Raw genomic sequence first — 23447 nt, 5'->3', positions numbered from 1 at the left:
CAATTGAGAAAGCATTTTGTTTAGGGACAATTTGAGAATCAATACATAATTGCGAGTCTAATTGGAAAATTGAATTTGCATGAATCTTCTTAATGTCAGGTGCCAAAACTTGACGAGTTCTTGGGACAAACTGCTACAGAAGAGAGGAATTAACAGCAACCTTTTTACACAAACAAACCTCAAGAATGGGGCAAAACTTTGAAAAGCTAGACCGATAAAGGGAAGGAAAAGCCTCTCATCCACAGTAAGAACTCCGCTGTTAGGTACACAACCACCTAAAATGGCATATCAATGCTGTCATTTTCGATGAGAATATCTTGAAAATATCTAGAGATTAAGAATTCAATTGTTCCATACTAGTATAAAACTGTGGTTTAAACCTAGAAAAAATGATACATTAATCTGTACATAATTCCTCCCCTACGCAATTTGATGTTATGAATCATTCCAGTAATGAGTTGCAAGCCATCCTTAGTTAAAGGATGACTTACCACTTCACCAATTTCTTATTCTATTTTTTTTTTTTTTACTGGAAAATGTTCAAACCTAGTACTACATTACCCACCGGGTCTGATTAGAAGGAAAATGATCCAATACAATCCACCTCAGAGCTGCAATGCTAAATCTGGCTGCCGCGGTGAACCGATGGGCACACTCGAAGTAGGTGAACCAGGTGCCAAGAATCCAACATTCAGATCTGGTGGAAATGGAACAGTACCTTGTTGCTGATATGGTAAAAATCCCTGCCAAGATGATTTGCCACCAAACCCAACATTGCCAAATGTACGAGAGTCAGAGCTGGAGCCTACGGCTGGAGAAATTCCAGGCTGCAATAATCCACTTGAAGTTTCTGACAGCATAGCTTTTTTTGAATTAAAATCATTCCCAGGCACTGAAATGAAGGCACTGTTGCCAGTTGGAACCACACCAAACATTTGGGAAGGCACTGCAGTCTGCTCCAAATTGAGCTTCCCTGTTGGTGCCACAGATCGTGCCATCCCTGGTTGAGGTGAAGAGTTATATCCAAATCCTCCACTGAAACCATTCATATCAGGATGAATTATTGGTTTCTGCTGAATCTGGAGAGAAGGCGCGGATTTCATCCCACCAGCACCACTGTTCAGTGTAGCTAACTCATTTTGAGGATTTAACCCGCCAACAGTTTCTAGCACGCCTTCTCTATTCCATGCTGCTTCTCTACTTGAAGAAGCAGCAGGTTGAAATCTGCTTAAATGGTTATCAGATACAAGGTTGTTTAAAATCTTTTGCTTCTCCATTGCTTTATTTTCTCCTACCCACCCAGGGCCAAACTCAAGTCCTGTTGGCAAAACACTTTCAATTTTCTTCGAAGCAATTCTCCAAACAACAGGGCCAAGATCAGCAGCAAATCGAGCCAGACTTCTTGCATAACCATGCTCAGAGCTTAAACCTACCTGATGCACATCAAAGCCAAACAAAATCAGGTTGCAATAGACAAAACCATCAATTGCCTATACACTGAAAAGTGGGAAAAACTAAGACACCGGCAGGTAGCTGATAAGTGCAAGTTGAGATTAAAGCAGACAACAGCATGGGCAAAGACCACATGCAGCGGGTGTGTTCATTCCTAAACCAATGGCTGTGAAAAGCTTTGTTAAGTAATATTGTCTGAGACCAGCAGATGTCAAATCAGCTTTCGATTTGGGAAAACCAAAACAAAGTACCAAAAGTTTCTTCCCACGTACCACCACTAGTTGCTTTAATTCTCCCTCAAAGGTCGATAAGATGGATGGCTCATGGGAGCCCAATGGATGCTTATAGGTGTCACGCTTGTTCTCATCTAGCACAAACGGTTTCTTTCCATACTTCATCACAGCCTTTACAACAGAAGCTGCAAGATAGGTAAATACCTTAATAGCTATTGGATAGAGATAGCCAATTAAATTGGCACGCAATCTGATGGAATATAAGGCAAGAAGCAGAAGCAAGCAGTCCCATACCTGGAAATTCATTTTCCCATTCAGATAACCAGGAAGAATAATTTTCACTGCTGTAAGAGGCCCGGACCAATGCATCACCAGGCTGGTACTTGTATGAAGAACTTTTTCTGAGATTGTAACCATTGGACAAGTTATTGTGATCTCCTCCGGTGGCAAGAGTTGCATCTGAGGAAGCTTCAGGACCAACACGGTCAATTGGAGACCTCTCAAGTGCCTTTTTCAGCTTGCCCAGGGCTGGTGGCCTCCCTCTCCTCGCAACCTTAGTTTGTGGTTCACTATCATCACTATCTTGCCTAAGATTCTCAAAGTCCTTCTTTGCAAGCTCTTGCATGGCCCTTGCCTAAGTTAAGAACAATGGCTTTCAAAAATAACACCAACATAACTATATAGAATTATTGCACAATTGAGACAAAGCCAAACCTGTCGGAAGTAAATAGTATCGGAAGGGTTGTACTGCATTGCATTTGAGCATATCAAAAGAACATCTTTCTGCACAAAAGAATTGTCACAGGTTTCAAATGCCAGTGAGACATCAACATAATTTCTACAACAAGCATACCAAGAGTACAGGAAATTGACTTCAACGCAAACAGCTAGTTGGCAGGTAAGTAAAATATGCCATTTCTTTTATATCCATCCTCATGCAGTTTCATTTTGTCCACGGCAGTTTCATAATCTATCATCATCTTTTGCCTCTTGGAAATTGCTAGCTAGGAAGCAATCAATACAAAAGTACCAATCTGGGCTAGGTAGGTTACAATGAATGAGACTGGCAGTCTGTGCATATCACAGGGAACATTTGAACATCTACATGAACTATTCAAGGACAAATCAAGAACCTTTTCCTTTGTAAATGGCAACGAGCAATTAAAAGAAACGCAACTAAAAGCCTTCAAGGGTTGGGTATTGATGTAACGACTCTTATTGCAATTAACAAAACTACTAGCACAAATACTTTTGACCCTCAGAAACGAGCTTCAAGGAAACACTGTTCTAAGGAATAGAATTCTTTATTGTCTTTATTCAGTTAGATTCCAACCCAGTGCAAGATGGTAGTTTCAGATTCAAACATATCTTACTTACAACATCCATAATCTATTCAAACATATATCCTTCCAGTTTAAGTATAAATCTGCTGTCAGGTTCCAAACATATCAAAACATCTAAACAACCACAGGGTTATGAAAAGTTGAAGCAACCAAGCAGATCCTCGGATTGTCTATCCCCGATGCAAAGACTCAAATGTCATTGATGCAGCTCCACTAACAGAAAGTTACATGCAAATCCAAGTTAGCAAAGAATATAATCTTAAACCAACCTCAAATTGTTCCAAGTGGGCGTAGGCTCCCTCATCTAACTTTTTCCTCACTGTAGAAAAATCCATGGGATTCTCAACAATGTCAAAGTAATCAGGAAGCTGTACCAAAATCAAATCATTATCAACTAATATTCAATTATCTTTCAAACAAACACAGCACTGCAAAGTAAAACAAAATGCACCTCTTCTGGATCCACTGGCTCAGAGAAAACCCCATAGGTGTCCTTCCTGCAATCAATAAATTAAAACCAAACCAATCAAAACCCAATTGAAAGCAACTACTTAAACTCAACAATTGAAAGACGAGGACTACAAAAAGAAAAGTAAAAATCTAAGCAGCTAAAAACAACACCCACTTTTGAAGCCTGTCAAGAATGAAGACCAACAACTTTTTGTCTGGCAAAGGTGTAGTGGGACCAGGCTCCACAGATGACCCTGTACACACACACAAACATGTACATACATACATATATACACACAACAAACACACACACACGCACATATATGACACAGTTTTAATTAATTACTTCCCAACACACTTTTTAAAGAACTCCCAGAAAACCCTTTTCATCAAATTTTGAGTTTGAATTGATACCATGAATAGTGTCTGTCCCTTTCAAAACCTTTTCACCCTGCAAGAAAAATTAATTTCATTTCAATACAAATTACACCCAAACTCAGTGATATAAACTATTATTGAAGAAACAATCAAGGAAAGTCACTCTAAAAGGCAGAGCAAGTACAAAAAATTAAAGCTTAAACTTATTATAGAAAAGACAAATTAAGCTTTTCAGACCACTATGTCTTCGCTTCTATAATGTTGGGCAGACACCAGAAGATTAAATACAACAAACAGCTAAAGAATAAAATATTTATGGTAAATATTCTCACTTAGCAAATAAAGAAAATAAATAAATAAAACAAAAGCCTTGAATCCACCAGTACCAAGATTTCCAAAAAATAAAATACTAGAAAAATAGAAATCTTTTAGTAAAATAGATTCCTGGAAAACATGACCGAGTCAAACACAACAACTCACTCCGATCCAACTTGCCCAAACAGCGAATAACGCGCGAAATCCGAAAGGGTATCGTTCAAAATCTCTTTAAATAGAAGACAAAAAAATCCTAAAACACTGGGAGAAAATAAAGAAAATTTTTATTTTATTTTCTAATAAAATGAAAAATTAAATTAAATTCTCGGTGAGATAATCACCAAATCATCAGATCCAAGACGGACGGCGCTGATCTTGCGCCTTCTAATTCCGTCCTCTTGATTACCGCCACCAGCATTCGAATCAGAGCCGTGCAAATTCGAAGGGCTCGACGAATTGGAATTCTGATTGTTATTTTTCTGAGAATTCAATCCGCGCAAGAGCTTATGCTTCTTCTCTTTACGCTCATCGTCTTCGTCGTCATCTTCGTCGTCGTCTCCGTCAATCCACTCCGGTGCATAAGAATTAGAGCTCCGGCGAGCGGATCGACGGTTAGGGAGGACAGAATTGGAATTGAGAGGATTAGGGTTTTTAAGAGAAATAGGAGTTGTTTGCTGAAGCTGTTGTTGTTTGATGGAGCGTTTTTGAAGCTCTAGAAGAGAAGGACGTCCCTTTTTCTTCTTCTTCTTCATTGTTGGGTCTGCTTCCTCGCCCATTCTTCTTCTTGCTTCTCTCTCCTTCTCTCTCTCCTTATCTTTCTCTCTCTCCAAACAGGCGTTATTTTTTATTTCTTTTATTTCTGTTTTTTTTTCTTTTTGAGGGGAAGTTTTTTTAGCGTGTGGGGGTGGTTGGTACGTGTGAAACGTACGGAATGCGAGGAGAAATTGTAATGTGACGTGGAGGGCGAGAGACACGTGATTGGCTGGATTTTGGTGTTCCCTTTTAGGTACAGCTATGGAGAAATTTTTAAATATACTGTAATTTCATAAATTTTATTTTCTATATGAAAGTATAATACTTAGAACGGTGAAAGAGATTCAAAAAATATGGGTAGATTTGTTTAAAAAGGGTATGTTAAGCATGCAAAAAGTGAGAGTTTATAGCGTATGGTTGTATCGATATAGTTTTAAAATTAATTTCTCTAATTTTATAATATTAAATATTTATGATTTTTTACAATATATAATATAGAAGAGACATGTTTTCATTGTTTTTATTTTTTTTTTTCTTAAAACAATAACTAAACTCTATTTTAATAATACATTAATAGAGTGATTTAACTCCTATTACGGTAAAAAAAAATATATCATACTTTTGGTCCTGCCTAGTCTATCAATTGGAAAAAGTGTTCTCAATTTAGATTGTGCTAAATTATTTTTTGTGCTATGCTTCGAGTCAGATCAAATTTTTTTTTAAAAAAAAATAGATATTGTTAATGTGTTTTCTAACAAAAACAACTAATTATATGGGGATTTAACCTATATAACTTGATCAACTTAAAAGATTTAAAAAACAACATGAACAACCGATAAAAATATAATTTGACTTGAAAAAACTAGGATGGCATATTTTTTTCAAATATTAAAACGACAACTTATTATATCAACTTTAATCAATTCATGTTAATCTGACAAATCCAATATTGAAACCTCGTAAAAAACAAATTGAAACAAACTATGAAACTCAATTCTCAATCAATTCAATGCTGAAGGGTAAATTAAAAAAAATAGCATAAAAAACACCTTACTCGATCGATCAAACCCATAACTCAGGTCATAAAACTTAGATAACTTTGAAGAATGCAAACCTATATAAATTATAAAGTCTAATTTTCAACCAACCTAATATTAAATGATTAATTTAAAAAAAAACAAAACAAAACAAAATGACAAAAAAAAAAAATTGAATCAATTAGCCTAACCTGTGAATCAAGTCATAAGACCATGATAACCACATAGAAAGCAAATAAAAAATTTATAAATCTCAATTCTTAATCAACCAAGTTTTAAATGTAAATCCCTATGTAAATGTAAGATTGAAAGTAGTAAGATCTCCATGAGTAATGGAAATTGAGATAAGAAAGAATAAATAAATAATGATAATAAAATGAATTGTGATGTATAATGGAGAGGATGACCTATATAAAATAAATTTTAGTTTAGAATCTATAACGACGCAAAACCAATAACATGTTTTGATAAGAAAAAATGATAAAGGTGTTTCTAGAGAACAAGTGAGTTAATAAAGAATAAATCATAAGAAATGATAGTCCAACGAGAAGGTAAGACTAAATGTGCAAACATTGGTTAAAAATCAATGAGGTTACCTTGAAATGAAAATAAGTTTGATAAATAATTAAAGTTTGAAAATTTAAAATAAATATATTTCAAAATAATAAATGACCCTAAGGCTTTAAAAAGAAAATTAATATCATTTGTGTGAAAATTAAATAAGAAATATTAGTTGTTGATGAAAAGTCACAAACTAGTCAATCTTACGCTAAAGAGCATGGCTCTCAATTCAACTATTAGACCATGATGAAATTTTACATGGGGTACATTAATATGTTATCCTACCTTGTTTTAATATCTTTTTTCAATCAGGGTTGGGTAAAGATTAGTATTTAAAGTAGAAAACAAGATAGTTTACGTGACAAATAAAATAAAATACTTAAAAACATAAATGAGGGATAAAAATGTAATTAATGGCAAAAATGCCTTTAGAACAACAAAAAAATAGTCGACCATTCCACGTGGAAAAAAGAAAAAAACATGAGAAATAAGAGAGAAAATCAAGCTAGAGAGAAAATGATGATCTATAGGAGCCAAATCATAGGAGGCAATATGCTATAATGATCATATATTCGACATAAACTGTTGGACCATGTTGTGTTTTGGGTATATTGTTTGACTTATAAGACTCTACCATCTGACCAAAGGAATGTGAAAAAATAATTTTTTGTTTGATAAAAATCTCCATCCAAGATGTCATAACCCAATTTTTTACCATTTACTGAAAAAATGATGACTAAATTAAATTTTGGGAGGCAACATGATGAAGTTTAAAGATTTAATGACTAGTTTTAATCAAATGTTTAACTGGAGAATTGATAAGTTTTGAGACTTAATCGAGCTTGAAATTAATTTAATTAATCCAATCAAGGTTTTAATTGGAGAATTGATAAGCTTTGAGACTTAATTAAGCTTTGAATTAATTTAATTACTCTAATCAAGGGTTTAATTGGAGAATTAATAAGTTTTGAGACTTAATCAAGCTTGAAATTAATTTAATTAATCCAATCAAAGTTTTAATTGAAGAATTGATAAGTTTTGAGACTTAATTAAGCTTGAAATTAATTTAATTAATTCAATCAAGGTTTTAATTGGAGAATTGATAAGTTTTAAGACTTAATTAAGCTTGTAATTAATTTAATTAATGAAATCAGGAACTTAATTGAAAAAATATTAAAGTTTGGGGTTTAATTGGGGTTCAAATTGCAAACATTAAAACCCAAAGACCAGCTTGAAAATGGCGCGGAAATGCAAGGATCCAAGTACATTTTAACCAGGGGTTTGATTGCAAAATTATAAGAATTACAAGGACCAAATTGAAAGCAGCCTTTAGAATTAGAAAACGGGGTCATTTTGCAGCGACTGTTCACCGTCTTCTTCCTTTGCAACGGCTCTGCCATTAAAGGCAGAGACGTTTCATCCGTTGGCAGCAACGCTTACTCATTGAAGGTGGCCATTACCACCGGTTCTGGCCTTATAAAAGGAGAGGGAATCACAGAACCGCGAGAGAGGAAAAAAGAAGAAAAACCGGGGAGAAAGGGAACCAGTGGGGAATTTTGGGGACGAAAAAAAGAGAGCATAAATCCAGAGCAAAAAACAGAGACAAACGCCATCAAAAAAAAAAAACAGAGGACCAACGTTAACATCTCCATCTTCTCGAATGCAGGGGACAGAGAGAAGAACGAAAACAGAGGAAATTCCAAGAAAACAAAGAGGCTAGCAGGAGGGGAGACTGGAGAAGCACAAACGGAAAACCATAGCTGAAAAACTCAGCCTAAAGCCATTACCTTCATCTCTGCAGACATCCCCGCAGAAAAAGAAAACACCCAAAAACATCACTTAAAGCCAGCACCTTCATCATCTCAGGAGCTGCGGGAAAACTAAAGTATGCGGGCACAGAATCAAAAGGAAACAAAGGAAAGTGGAAGAAGGAGCAAAGTAGAGGAGGTAGTCGGCCAGTCAGAGCTTCGCCACCGTCTCCATCGCTTTGCAAACCAGGTAAGCTCATCCTTTCCCATTCTGCAATTTAATTCATTGGACACGGTTGCCGTGCATTTTAATTAGCCCTTACGCACGCGTTGTGCGTGTCTTTGCCCAACCGGGTCACTAGCTTGGGCCAGTGACCTGGCCGGGTTGGCTGGGCCCAACCCAAAAAATAAAAAAAATAAAAGAAAAATTAAAAATTAAAATAGAAAAATTAAAAAATAAAAAATACGTGTGCATGAATAAAAATAATATGAATTTATTGGTTTATTCATTGACGCCAGAGTCAGGAATTAAAAATATCGGTTTAAATTTATATTATTTTTATTTGTTGTATTTTATTTTATTTAGCTAAAAAAATAAAAAATATGTGCATGATAAAAAAATAAATTTATTTTTATTTATTTATTCACTGGTGCTAGAGTAGGAAATAAAAAAATATTGATCTAATTTTTTTCAGCTACGAATTTTTACCAACGCCAGAGTTGGAATTATTCGAGTTCGAATATTCACTAGCACTAGAGTCAGGAATATTATAAATAAATCATCATAGCATAAACTAATAAACATTTAGCAATTTAAGACAAAACCAGCAATGCAGTCTGTCTTAGGCAGAACGTTTAAGGGGTGATAATATCTTTCATTTTACGTAACCAATCCCGAGCCATATAATCTATGTTGACCAGTTAGGGTTCCTAGTGACCATAATACTAGGTAGCGACTCCTTAAACAAGATATTTTTCCTTAAATGAACCGGATGCCAGAAATCTGTTCTTTTTTCATAATTCAAGAGAATTATTTTTAGGGCTGCCGCGATGTCGGGTGCGACGCAAGATATCCTGGAAAAAAAACCTTGTAGGGAAGTTTCGATCATTGACCGATTTCTCTCTTTGACACTATTGGATCACGTCTATTTTTGGATATACAGTGCATCTATACATGGTTTTCATTCAAAAAGGTAGAGATTGAGAACAATAACTCACCAATTTTTAGGTTAGCTTTGTTTTATTATAATACATAGAGATTCAATTGTTGGATCACTACGAGTTTGAGATATATTGTGAAAGATTCCAAAGTCTATATTATAACCATTAGGTTTGAAAATATAATTTAAGATGAATGATGTATTGCTTTTTCAAAATTTTTTGCTAGTTTATGTGGAATTTAAAAAACTTGATTAAATACATGTTTTGATGAAATTAAAATTGTATGGGTGTTGGGGTTTGTGGAATATGTATTGGTAAAATGTGTTTTTATTGTTAATATTATTATGGATTAATTGTGTATTCTTAAAATGAGGGGAAGGATGATTATGGTGCAAGAATAAAAAGAAACATTGTTATATGAGCATGTTAAATGAATAAAATGCTAACTTTTAGGCTGTGTGGGTGTGGATAAGGTGGAACCATTAAAAAATCTAAATGAAAGAGAATTGGAAAATGAAATATATTTAAGGTTGGCCATGATGATATTTTTGGTAAATTGTTTAGTTGATGGAAATTATCATGGATTGTAACTAGTATGGTGAAATTATTGTTGCGATAATGATGTAAGAACATTAATTGTTAAGGTTTGTTTTGTATGTTTAATTGTAAAATGAGAAACTAAAAAAATAAAGGGTTCATTGTTTTGTTGTGTTAATAATGCTAAACAATGATATTAATATACATAGTGTGTAAAGGAAATAAGAGAAATTTTAAGGGGATGAATTTCCTTATTTTGAGAATTTGTTTGACTGTTTTTTAAAAAAATTGGTTTAAATTTGTGATTTAATGATGCCAAATGACATCAGACAATATTTTTATGCATGAAAATAAATTGGAAGCTGGAAAGAATTTTAAATGGATGAAAATCCATGTTGTCTAAAATTTTAGTGGTAAAAAAGAGGCTACCCTGATTATTGATTTTAAGCTTTAAAACAATACAATGTGGAGTTCATTTCCCATGAAAGTTGTATTTTTATATCTTAAATTATAAATTTTCCCCTCAAGTCAAGTTTTTAAAAATTTGAATCCAACACTAATAGAATATTTATAGCAAAAAATATAAGATGAAAAAAAAAAAAACTTTAAACCATAATTAATTGATTATTTGCTTTTAATAGTAACAATATCATTTAACCGTGCAAAAAAAAAAAAAAAAACCCAGGACAATCCTTAATAATTAAAAAATGACAAATGACCAAATAAAGAGACCGTTTTGCCCTAAAAGGTAGCCAAGTGATAGTTTTATCAAAGGCAAGATCATCAATTCATTATTACAATTCACAGGAACAAAGGAATATATATAATGATTTTCCCACATGTTTTAACATTTGTATTTAATCTTTAATAAAAACATCTGTTAATAAAAAAATTTAAAAATAAGATAAGGTTGTTATAACCCATTTTTGGGTCCCCACACAAAAATAAAAAAAAAAATTAATAACAACAAAAAATAATAATAATAATAAAATAATAAAATAATACTAATAATAATAAATAAATAAATAAATATATCGCTGTTTGAAGAAATTAGAAAAAATAATAGGAAGGCGGGAGTGCTTAAAAAATGGTCAGAAAAATTGGTTAAGGAGGAGAAAGGTCCAAAATTGGACGTTTATGGACTTAATTGGATTTATTTGAAGGTTTAATTGAATTTATAGAGGGTTTAATTGCAAGAAAAATGGATTTTTAAGTCAATTTGGGCCTTAATTGGAAGAAATTAAAGTTTTGGGGTCAAATTATAATTTTTAAGAGTTGATTTGGTCAAATCAAGGGTTTAATTGCATAAATTTTTAAGTTTAATGGCCAATTAAGGACTTAATTGAGGAAATCCGAAACCAAAGATCAAATTGAAAAAGACACGTAAATATAAGGGTTGTTATTAACCAAATCAGGGGTAAAATTGAAGAAATTAGAAGTTTATTAAGCAATTAAGGGTCAAATTGCATAAATCAAAGACCAAGGACTAAGGTGGAAAAGGCGACCAACTATAAGGGCGGCGATTGAAGTTGTCAGGGATGCAATTGAAATGAACAAAAGATAAATTAAGGACTGATTCAGAAGTTGACGTGTGGCGCCATATTTAAATGAGACGACAAGTTTTGTCCAAAACGACGCCGTTTCATGTTGAAAAAAAAAAAAGAAAAAAACAATATAGAACGGTGTCGTTTTGAGCAACATTGTTCCCCCTCCTTCTTCCCTTGGACACATAACAAGGGAAGAAAGAAACTTTTGTTTAAATCTTCATGCCTCTCTCTCCCTCCGCACGCTTCTGTCACAATCGAAGCCCCGTGCCCCTTCATTGATGAGACCCCGAAAGACGCGCCCTGCCAGCCACACCCACTGGCCACCTCATTCGGCGTCGCGGCAGGGCAGGAAGTGGTCGCTCCCCATGCACAGCGATAGGGACGCCCCCCGCTCCCTTTGCCCTATAAATAGGACCCAAACGCCAGCACGCGAGGGGGGGGAGACAGAAAAAGGAGGGAGGGGAGAACAAACCGAAGGGAGAAAAAAAAATAAGAAAACACAGAGAAATAAAAATGAAACGAAATAGAGAGAGAACGAAAGGAGTAAGGGGAAGCTTGAAACCGAAAAGGGAAGTTTTTTTTTAAAAAAAAACAAAACTGAGAGGACAAAGGGATAATCACGGGTAAACGAAACAGAGAAAGAAAAAACGAAAAAACCAGAGGAAAGGGGAAGAGGAAGAAATCTCTCTCTCTCCGTCGCTTGAATAACAACACCATTGCTGGGAGTCGCCTTCCGTGAGCCACAACACCGCACCGGCCTCCACCATAGCATCACTAGCGAGGCATTCCAATCAGCAAGTCACCGCCTCCTCCGCGCCAGGTAAAGTCTTCTTCCCCCTGCATTTTGTTTACTGTTTGCGTTTTCCTCCAGCATGCAAAACATTCATTTCTGCATGCAGGAGGATGGGAGGGGGAAATTAATTCCCCCCCCGTTGGTTTTCTTAGTGCTGGGCCAAACTGGTTCTGGCCCAGTACTATTTGGGTTTCTGCCTGGCCCATCTCTGATGTGTTTGTGGTCCAGACTGATTCTGGGCCAGGTCTGCTTTTCTGGGCTAGGTTTGGACAGGACTAAAAAAGAGATTCTGTTGGGCCGAGATCGGCCCACCCTTTTGGGCCGAGTCCGGCCCAGTAAGTTGGCCTGACCCAACCCAACCCACCTAATATTATATATTATTTATTATAATGCTTTATATATTTATATATCCAAAAATAAAAAAATTCTGAAAAATCCTTGAAAAATATTGTTGATTTTCCTGCATATTTTTATCAAAATGGCTTAATATTGGTTTGTATTTTTATACCGTAAAGATACAAATCCAGTATTAAAATATCCGGTTTTCATCAAAACATCAAAAATAAATTAAAAATAAAAAATATTTTGCTTTCAAAAATTCTGAAAAATCCTTAAAAAAATATTGTTGATTTTCCTGCATATTTTTATCAAAATGGCTTAATATTGGTTTGTATTTTTATACCGTAAAGATACAAATCCAGTATTAAAATACCTGATTTTTGTCAAGACATCAATATATATATATATATATATATATATATATATATATATATATATATATATATAATGTTTTTGTTTTAATGCATACGGCCTAGTCTCTCCAAAATAAAAAAAAAATCATCACATCATATTTTCATACAACAAAAGAAATTTCAAGAAATATATGTATTAGCATGCATTTTGGCTTTAACAACAAGTTTGTTAGAACCACGAGAACTAGGCCAATATTTTAAAAATTCTAAAAAAATATTTTCTTCTTCTTTTAGTATCGGGGATTGCGAATTCATACGTAAAACATATTCCTGATATTAAAAATATAGTTTTTATATATACGTTAGAATGGTTACGATTTTACCCGATAAAATAAGGATCTCCTTATTGAGGAGGACTTTTCTTGAGCCGTAAATAGACCAACAATTGAAATAGAATAACACCTTAGTTTTTTATTAAACAATCAAACAATGCAACTTACCCTAGGTAAGGTGTATTTGGGGTGCTAATACCATTTCTTTATGCAACCAATCCCCGTACCCGATCTCTGAGACTAGTTAGGGTTCCTAGTGACCAAAATACTAGGTGACGACTCTCATTCTATTTTTCACTGATAAAAGACAAGAGTTACTTGTCTCCCCATATTTACCAGATAGATAGAATACTACATTTTAGACTTGAAGTGGAATATTTTCGTTGTGACGCCGCACACGTGCGACAAAGATAATGCTTTTGGCCCATAGAATAAGGGCTCACGCACTGGCTTTTTTAAAAATATTATTTATGAAGACATGTTATCTAGGCACTTTTATTTTTTTAAAAAATACTGAAATCCACTCTAAAGTTTTTATAAAAACAAATTTACTTTTATATCATTATCTTTTATCTTTTTATTCAAATATATTCATCTATGTCCCTCCGGTCCCATGAAAATTACCGAACACTACATGAAATAAGGCATGTTTGGCGCATCATTTCCAGGAGCATTGATGTAATTAAATGTTGCGTTTATCACATAAGAGAAAATGTTGACAGACCTTCATTGTTTCAGGCTCTGCTCCCCGCATTTTATTCCCAGGACTCCAAACAAAGCCATTTGCACCGTTGAATGTCTCAAAAACTCGTTGAAGTTATTTCTTGGGGGTTTTCAAACGATTCTTCGAGTGGTCTTTTTTTCAAATCTCTTCACGCAGCTCCTTCACCGTATTATTAACCTTGCTTACCGGACTTTGTTGCCGGATAAGTGCATCACTGAAGGCACCGTCCATGTGTTCTGTCCATTTAAACGCATCTCGCCTTCCCACAGGCCACATGATTCTTCTCTGATTTATTACCCGTTGCAAATGAACAGAGGCATCAGACAAATAACGAAAGCAGGCTACCGACCATTAACGACCAAAAAGTACAGATATTGTCACCTTTATGAAGATTTCATGAATTGATTTTAAAATCATCGAGTTGTTTAGCAATTCACTCTTTATTGTTTATTTTTTTTATTATCTTTTTCGTTGTTTGTTTTTTTCTTTTGATTTTGTCCCTCACGGTTATTTTTAATTATCTTTTTTTTTTCTTTTGGTTTTGACTTTCACGGTTTTTTTTTAGATTGAGTCATTGTTTTTTTAATTATTTTTTTTATACTTTTTAATTTATTTTTCAATTATTCCTTTAATATTTTATTTCGTTTGTTTTTTTATTTAATTTCGGTCTTTATTATTTTAATTGTGTATTTCATCATTTTTTTAAAATTTTAATTTATCCCTTAATATTTTAATTTATTTTATTTAATTAAATTTTGATTCTTATTTTTTTAATTGTTTTTTTTTTTTTATCATTTTCTTAATTTGTTTTCCTTCAATTAGTTCCTCAACATTTTATTTCATTTCATTTTTTAATCTAATTTGATCCTTATTCTTTCAATTTTTTTCTTAGCATTTTCTTAATTTTTTTTCTCTTTCAATTTCCCCCCAATATTTTATTTTATTTTTTTTTATATTCAAATTTGGCCCTCGTTCTTTTAATTTTTTTTGTAATTATTTTTTTTATTGTTCAACAAAGTCCCTCGATATTTTATTCCATTGGTTTTATACTAGCTCAGGTCCTCATTGTTTCGATTGCCATTTGTTTTCTTTTTAATTTTTTAACAGTTAAGAATTTAATTCAATACTTTTTGGTCTTATGTAGGGTAATATTGGTCTCATGATCAAAGTTACTAATTTTACAAATTATCTCAATTTAACTTTATTTTATTTTTCAATTCTATTATTTAACATTAGGGCAGATAAATAATGTCTTGAAATCAATTCCCATTGCATCTCTTCTTGCTAGTTCGATTGTGAGTGTTATTGGGTATTGAACTTTCTATTTTTTTTTTCATCTCCTTCCTTTAAGGCTATCCCGGGTTAACTCAAGTTTTTTTTTTTTAATGTTTTTTATTTTTTAAAACTTAATCCTTTGATGATGGGCTACCGGGTTTTGAGATTTTTTATTTTTTTATTTATATAGAGCTATCACTAGTCACATCTTCGTTAAGTTAATGTGACTTGGTTTATTTATTTAGCTCCAGTCATTTCTTTACGTCTTTTTTTTTATAATAAAGTTCAATTTTATATATATTTTTAATTAATTTGTTTGTAATTTTATTATTTGAAATTATATTTTTAGAGTAATGAGCTTTCTATTTTTTCCCCTTTCATTTCTAAGATGTTATGATAGATTGCAAGCTAGTCAAGTTAATTTGAATTTATTCAAGTTATTTTTATTTTAATATCTTCTCTTGTATTAAAAAAAATTGATTTTGGAGAAAAAATCTAGTAACAATGATAAGAAAATGCTAAAGTTGGGCAATGGGCCAGATTATTGCAGAAATCAAAGCTGATCCATGGGCCATACCATTTCAGCAAACAAAGCTGGGCCTGAGATCCCTGGAATCCAACCAATCTTACATTATCATAAATGATTACTTATGTGAGAGCAAAGAAGCACAAAGAGAAGCACAAAGAGGAAAGCCAAATATCAAAGGGTAAGGCGTCCAAAACTTAAGACCCACGCAACCAATAGATTATAAGCGCAAAGATCGATGACGTGTCATTAAATTTCCAAATCCCGCCTAAACCCCTTCCAGCTCCCCAATTTTCATTTCACCCGCAATTGAATTTCAATTTCCTTCACGACACTTAATATCTCCGCCTCTCCCTCAACTCTCTTCCTATTCTCACACCCAATATCCTCTCTCTACCACTCTTCCTCTCTCTTTCAAACCCTAACCCCCCACACCGGTAAGTCTCGCAGATTCTGAACGGATTCTCACCCTTTGATCGGTTCTCATTGATTTAAATCGTGTCTTGAGCTGATCCGGTGTTAAAACTGCAGGTTTCTCAATGAAAGGAGGTAGATCAAAGTCAGATACCAAGAGCGCTAAGTAAGTTTCTTCAAATCTTGTTTTCTCTCAATTTCATCAATTGTCACGTGTGAAACGTGTTTTGCGGTCTCGTAGATCTTAGATCTAGAAAATTCGGTTTTCAAGTTTTCGTTGTCGTTTTGTGATTACGCTCATGTCGTTTTCTGACGTGGTTGTTCAGGCTCTCCGTGAACAAGAAACCAACCAAAGGAGGAGCAGCAGCAGCAAAGAAATCAGGAAAGGCAGCTAAGGATCCAAACAAGCCTAAGAGGCCTGCTAGCGCATTTTTCGTCTTCATGTAATATTCTCACTCTTGATTAATATTTATTCTTGTTCATTTTTTAGCTAATTATGGAACAATAATTTAGCTATAAATTGACTTTACTGCAGGGAGGAGTTTAGAGAGCAGTACAAGAAGGAACACCCTAAAAACAAATCAGTTGCTGCTGTGAGTTCAGATATTGTTAATTAATTATTAATTATAGTTTATAATCGATTTTTTGTTGTTTTTAATGTGATAAACAAATTATTATCTAGGTTGGAAAAGCTGGAGGAGATAAATGGAAGTCACTGTCAGCGGCTGTGAGTGTTTTTTTTTTTTTTTTAATTTATGTTAATATCTGGGTGAATTTTTGTAAATATTGTTTTTCACTGATTTTGCTAACATTAATTGATTGATTGGTTACAGGAGAAAGCACCCTATGTTGCCAAGGCTGATAAAAGGAAAGTCGAGTATGAGAAGAAGATGAAAGCCTACAACAAGGAGCAGGTAATTGGGTTGGCATAGTTGTTTTAGAGTCAAGCTGTAATTGTGTTTGTGGTTTGAAATTGATTTGTGTCATTGGTGAGTGTTAGGCTGAAGGGCCCAAGGAAGAAGAGGAATCCGAGAAGTCGGTGTCGGAAGTCAATGATGAAGATGAAGATGACGAGGAGGGCAGTGCAGAGGTTAGAGCTGGTGCATCTACAATGAACATACGTGTCTGGTTGGTGGCATTGCTTGTTTTGCTTTTGTCTAATTTGGAATTTATTTTGGAATTGGTGCAGGAGGATGACGACGACGAGTAGGGTTTGGACATGGGGAATAGCATAGTCATGTAGGTCGTGACAGTGTTTGGACATTGTATGTTAATGGCCGGGTATTGGCATGTTAATTTTTTTTTTCAATTACTGTCTTCTAAGGGAAGGATATGCGAACTGCTCCCTTTGTTATTTTGTCCTCCTCCTTCCTAGGGAAAAAAAGTTAATAGGTGTAGAAGGGAGAACTCTATGTTTACTTGAACCAAAGTTTAATGAATCAGATAAGTGGTTATCTTCTGTAGATTATGTGGTTCTCTCAATTTGCCCTTTCATCAGTTCAGTTCCATAGCTATGCCCTGTGAAGATGGTATATGATCGAATGCGGTCGCATGTGTGTCTAACTTCTTCGTCTTGCCTTTTGCACTGCATTTCGGCTCATTTTGAATGGTAGGATGGTTTCACTAATTACTAGGCTGCAATTTTTACTGGATTATGTGCTTTCATGGGTGAATGCAACACCTATTCTGGTTCAGTCCCTTCTCTCTTGCGTTTATGCCGACTTTGGTGTGGTTAAAGATGTCTTGTTCGAGTTGATGTATCCCTGTGGTGGCGTCTCTACTCCCTTGTGTGTGTCCTCCTCCACTTTGTCTCTGAATTTACTTTATTGCAGCCTGCGTGCTTGTCACTTTACCTCTACTCCCGCTTTTGAATTTCAGTATCGCTTGTCAAACTAATGTCGAAGATTTGAATGCATGATTCTGGTTTGGATATAGATGAGTTTTTATGTGAATCTGTTGCTTGCCGAGCTGTTTGGATGGCATTGGTCGAATCTTTACGCTGCATGAAACACGTATGTTAGCATTTATTATTTTTGGTATTTTATTTTCCTCAGTCAACACAGTTATTGTCGTCAAGCTATCTTTTATGGTGGCTAAAAAATTAGTTAGCACTTTCAGTGACTTGTGGGCGGTAACGCAGATAATAAATACTTTCAACTTTTCAGTTATTTTTATTGGATTGCATGACACTGATTTGGTGATTTTCAAGCCTCCTCACGTTGTGAGGAGAGAGCATGGTTACCCGTGCTGGGTCGCGAGGTGAAGCACCTCTTGCTTCCACAAATTCACAATTGGAATCGCTGCGCTTTTCCTCTCATGATGACACGGGGTTCTCACAGTAAGCGCAGTGACAAAGATGATGACAAATTTAGTTTGGATACCGCCCTTGTTACTTGGATAAATCCGTTAACCCTAAAGGATTCCTTTATGCTTGCAGAACGTGTTTTGTTTATGCTTGTTAAGTTTGGCGGAGTTGAGCCATATTTTCTCGGTCAATCAGGGCTAGCAAGAGATAGACGAGTATTAAAGCGTGGTAAATCAACGGCTAACAGCACTGTAAATTATCTGCACCCTCAGGTGGGGGGAATAATTTTCAATTCTTAAACAAACTCTACCCAATTCTTCGGGAAAAAACCTTGTTTTTTACTCCTATCTGGCAAGAAATTCAAACCTCTTAATATTTATTTCGTTTGACTTTTAGTTTTTGCTATGTTTTTTTTTGTTCAATAATTAGAAACGTGTTTAGAAAAGGGAAAATATCCTTCGAATTTGAGATGAAGGTCAATGGGTGGAAGTCAAGCCACTGTAATTTGGGGCTGGGTCAAGCAAGTAAAGAAACTGTCTTGCTAGCTTTGTTGATGGTTGGTTTAAAAGCTAGGGCAAGCATTAAGAATTCATAGCTTTGTTGATGGATGATTAAAAAGCAAACTTCTTCACTTTCCAAAACTAATAACATCAACCCCATTATGTGTCTTGTAATCCTTTTCTTCTTATAATCTCTTTAAATTGATCAACTGGATTTTCCCTTGGAGTTTGTTCAAAGAGCATCATAGATGAAGATTCTAACGGTAAGCCCGGTTTTTGAGGAGCAGAGAATTTTAGAAAAAAATGGCAATAAAATATTTGATGAGAAGAAACTAATCTTTACTAACTTGAAGGGTTGACTTCAAGAAACGGTCATGTTGGAATCATAGAATTTTTTTTTTATTCACAAAACTAAAGATGGTGAATGGTTGACTTCGAAGATTTAATATTCTCGGAGGCTAATTTATCATGGGTTTTAAATTGAGCCTCAATCAATCTTGATACTGGCTTGATTGATTTAATATCAACAATTTTCTTAAAAAAGAAATAATCACGAGAATCCAATGATCTAGACCCTTCCGTGGATCAGTCTCGGACTAGGTAAAACCGGTTGGGCTACAACTTAATATCAAGAAGTTACATGGGCCTTGTAAAACCGGGCGGGCTATAAAACTCATACGCTGTCAAAGTGAAACCGTAAAGTTGGGCTAAAGTCCAGAAAAAGAGCTGCCATAAAACGTTCTCTGTGCAGAGGTTTTCCCTTTTCCTTTTCACGAAATAAAAAATCTAAAGGGAAGAGTCCATATATATTTTATCTGTACACAGCACATCGGCTATAAGAATAAAGAAAGGGCAAGAACAAATCATTGAAAGAGGGCACCGGAAGATCTTCCATTTACAGTGGGTTCTACAAGATCTAAGGTCTTGAGACCCACCATTCATCTGCGGGCTAGTTTGATATTTGAAGCTTTCCCTGGCTGTGTGTTGCAGACAAGACATGCTGCTCTAATCTTTCATCTTATTCGTCAAGACATCCCAAAATCCCTCGAGGTTGTTGCCCTCGTTAGGTACACCAAATTCCCTAATTCCATGGCAGGAATTAAGAGGTGAGCTAGGCCATAGGCCTTGTGTTTTTGTCACTCCTCTTCCAATTTAACTACCTCATAAAGCTACTTGTCAGGGACCCTTGTTTTATCTTCTATATATATATATATATATATATATATATATATATATATATATATATATATATATATATATAATGTTGTTGCTTGTAATTCTTGCTTTACAGTTGAAAGAGATTGGTGATGTTCAAGTGATCTCGAGTCGTCACGTTTTTTTGACAAAAAATTATTAGATTATTAAATCAGAGTTTAGCTTAATAAAAGAAAAAAAAAAGATAATTAAATACAAATACACTTGCAAGAGTATTGGTTTGAAACAGGTGATTAAATACAACTTAGTTAATTTTATCAAACCAAACTTTAATTAAATTAAACTAGATTGAAATTTATTAAGTCAAACTTAATCTTTTTAAAATGTAATTTGGTTAAAATTAAATTAAATTTTTATTTTTTTAAATAATATTATTTATTTATTTTTTAAAATATTATTTTGAATTAACTCGAATAACTTGAGTTAATTCACTTAATTTGCAATATAAAATTTAGCCTTCAAGTTATGAAACTGACCATATTTAGTAACTTTGGTTTGGAAGCGGTAGATTAAATAGAATAATTTACCTAGAAATTAGATCACATTGAATTTAGACGCGAATGGATCATTACTAATTAAACATTAGCGTAGGCACCAGGACAAGGTGGGCATGTAACCATGTCCATATCTTGACCAACACCTCCATTTTCCTACTCAAGCACATGTTTGAAATATTGATTTTCACATGGAATGCTGTTTTCCATGACTAATGAAAGCCCCAGCATTGATGATTCAAAGCATTGAAATTACTCTGATCTTGCTCTCGTGCATGCGTATTTCCAACTTCAATTTCTAATTATTTGAATCCACTTGCTCCTAACCCTCCATAAATTGAAATTCTAATCATGGTTTAGGAAATAACTCCTTTCCCTTCATTTGAAAGATTCATTTGGAAGATTCGTAGCTAGATAATCAAGATAATATTTACATCATCTTACCATCTTGCACATTAGTTTAAATTAAATCTTATTTTTTAATTTTTTTTAAGAATTTATTCATTCTGGATTCTAAAGTTTGAATTTTGATAAATTAAGAGAAAGATTAAGTATATTGATCACTGGAACCATCCTCGATTTTAATATTTATTGAAATATCAATTTTTTAACTTTATTTTTTTTAGATGGGGTTTTCTCACATAAATAAATAAATAATAAAATTAGAGAAAGTAAAATTTGAATTACGAGGAAAGAAAAGGATAAATGAAATTTACCGTTATTTATAACATTTATGATTTATATGAAGAGCAAGATTTGGACGCAAGAAAGATATCCTTACCTTTACATGTAGAGACGCGCGAAACCCGCTCAATCATGCTAAAATGCGCAGTCCGTCAGCATCCCAACTCTGAACTATGCAAACCCTTCCTTCCTTTTCCAACACTTTATACAGAGACCTCAGACCCTCTTCCTGTTGTTGTCTTGTGATTACTTCAATTCTACTTCTACGGCTAAACTGTGTCTAAAGTTACAACCATATGTCATAGAAAGTGAAACATTATTAGGTAAAGAAAAGGGAGAAAAGGGGCTAGCATATATACCAGTGCCTGTCAAGAGGTAGGCAGAGTCAAGAGGAAGTGGAGGCTCATGGAGGAGGGGAGGTTTCAGAATGGTGGAGGGCTAGGTGTGAAAGTGATGACTGATGAGCAAATGGAGATGTTGAGGAAGCAAATCTCTGTCTATGCCACTATTTGTGAGCAGCTTGTTGAGATGCACAAGGCTGTCTCTGCCCAACAGGACTTTGCTGGTTTCTTTCTCTTTCTTTCTCTCCTTTAATGGGTTTTTGTGTATTTTTTTATTAACTGAATCGATGGGGGAAGCCAGTAGGGTTTGAGAATTCTTGGATATGGAGAAATTATGTTACTTTACTTTTGTGGACTAGTATGCAATTTGCTCTCTTTAAAGCACTCTTGGTCATTTCTGTCTCTGAAAATTGTACGGGGGCAAGTTTTGCTGAGATAATTCTTTGACTAGCCCTTAATTGTCTAATTAATTTTCCCTGATGAATTGCCCTATTAATTTCTTTGTAAGTATACGTTTTACTTAGTTTTGTGGATGTAAATCATCAATGTTTTGTTTTTGATTTAGGCATGGGGCTTGGGAATCCGTACTGTGATCCATTACTGTCATCTGCTGTCCACAAGATAGGGTCGAGGCAGCGGTGGACACCGAAACCAGCGCAACTTCAAATCCTTGAGCAGATTTTCGAGCAATGCAATGCGACTCCAGGCAGGCAGAAGATCAAAGATATAACCAGGGAACTTGCACAACATGGCCAAATTTCTGAAACAAATGTCTACAATTGGTTCCAAAACAGGAGAGCTCGTTCAAAAAGAAAGCAATCAGCCGTAGTGCCAAACAATGGAGAATCTGAAATGGAGACGGATATTGAGTCTTTAAAAGAGAAGAAGACCAGGGCAGAAGACAGCCAACCTGACGAAAACACCACACCGATGGCTGACCATATGTACTTCAACAGTCCAGACATAGGTACTCCCATACGCTTGCCCTTATTTTCCCGTAAGAGTCATGCATTAAGAGTTCTTTTTGACACTAAAGCCAGTTTCGAACAGACCTCTGTTCTTAAGGACACATATATGGTCAGAGATACAACATACGAGCATCTTCGAGCAAATGAATGCTCCTAATGTCACTGGTTCATGCGTGCAGGATTTGACCAGCTGATGGGGAAGATTGAATCCCCAGGCCCAGGGAGCTGTATTCCGTACTGGCAGATGGAGCAATATGACTTGTTTGGATGATGTCTCTTCCAGATCGGTAGAGATGCTCCGGTAGAAGCTTGCTGAGTTCAAGGACTCTGATATTGACAGTAATATAATAGAGCATTTATGCAGCGAAAGATAACATGGTACACAGAGAGCTTACATTCACAAGGCTCATTAGGGCTTAGGACTATCGTTGTGGCATGCATTTTACTGATTGCCTAATTCCAACCATCTGGGATATTTAAGATGAGTGAAATATCATGGTATTAGTGGTAGTAAAATTTTTATTTCGGATTATGTCAAGCTCTGTATTTCGTCCATTTGATTGGATCATTATGATTCTACAGTGCCTAGACCATATGCTTTGCGTGTAAAAATTGACTGATTTAATAGAAACTGAGCATCATGTAAATCTGAATGGAATGCATCTTCTA

At 34.7% G+C, this 23447-nt stretch overlaps 3 protein-coding genes across 3 annotated transcripts; 2 read left to right on the top strand and 1 right to left on the bottom strand.

Annotated features, from left to right (window-relative positions):
* Window positions 1-334: 334 nt before the first annotated feature.
* LOC118042072 (uncharacterized) lies at window positions 335-5035 on the bottom strand. Its single transcript, XM_035049623.2, has 9 exons — window positions 4513-5035; window positions 3893-3929; window positions 3654-3732; window positions 3480-3525; window positions 3298-3396; window positions 2400-2468; window positions 1980-2319; window positions 1725-1870; window positions 335-1433 (listed from the first exon to the last, which is right to left on the bottom strand). Exons 1-9 carry the CDS (start codon window positions 4945-4947, stop codon window positions 606-608), a joined length of 2079 nt encoding a protein of 692 aa, XP_034905514.1. The 5' UTR covers window positions 4948-5035; the 3' UTR covers window positions 335-605.
* Window positions 5036-16141: 11106 nt separating this feature from the next.
* LOC118042071 (high mobility group B protein 3) lies at window positions 16142-17734 on the top strand. The gene is made up of 8 exons (XM_035049622.2): window positions 16142-16294; window positions 16389-16437; window positions 16598-16714; window positions 16807-16864; window positions 16954-16998; window positions 17105-17185; window positions 17272-17361; window positions 17461-17734. Exons 2-8 carry the CDS (start codon window positions 16397-16399, stop codon window positions 17479-17481), a joined length of 453 nt encoding a protein of 150 aa, XP_034905513.1. The 5' UTR covers window positions 16142-16294; window positions 16389-16396; the 3' UTR covers window positions 17482-17734.
* A 3822-nt stretch (window positions 17735-21556) lies between these two features.
* Window positions 21557-23440, top strand: LOC118042070 (WUSCHEL-related homeobox 8). Its single transcript, XM_035049621.2, has 3 exons — window positions 21557-22034; window positions 22376-22777; window positions 22958-23440. The coding sequence occupies exons 1-3, from the start codon at window positions 21875-21877 to the stop codon at window positions 23047-23049; spliced, it is 654 nt and encodes a 217-aa protein (XP_034905512.1). The 5' UTR covers window positions 21557-21874; the 3' UTR covers window positions 23050-23440.
* Window positions 23441-23447: the final 7 nt, after the last annotated feature.

The sequence above is a fragment of the Populus alba genome, chromosome 2, assembly GCF_005239225.2.
Source record: "Populus alba chromosome 2, ASM523922v2, whole genome shotgun sequence".
NCBI lineage: Eukaryota > Viridiplantae > Streptophyta > Magnoliopsida > Malpighiales > Salicaceae > Populus > Populus alba.
This window is presented reverse-complemented; position numbering and strand designations above follow the sequence as displayed.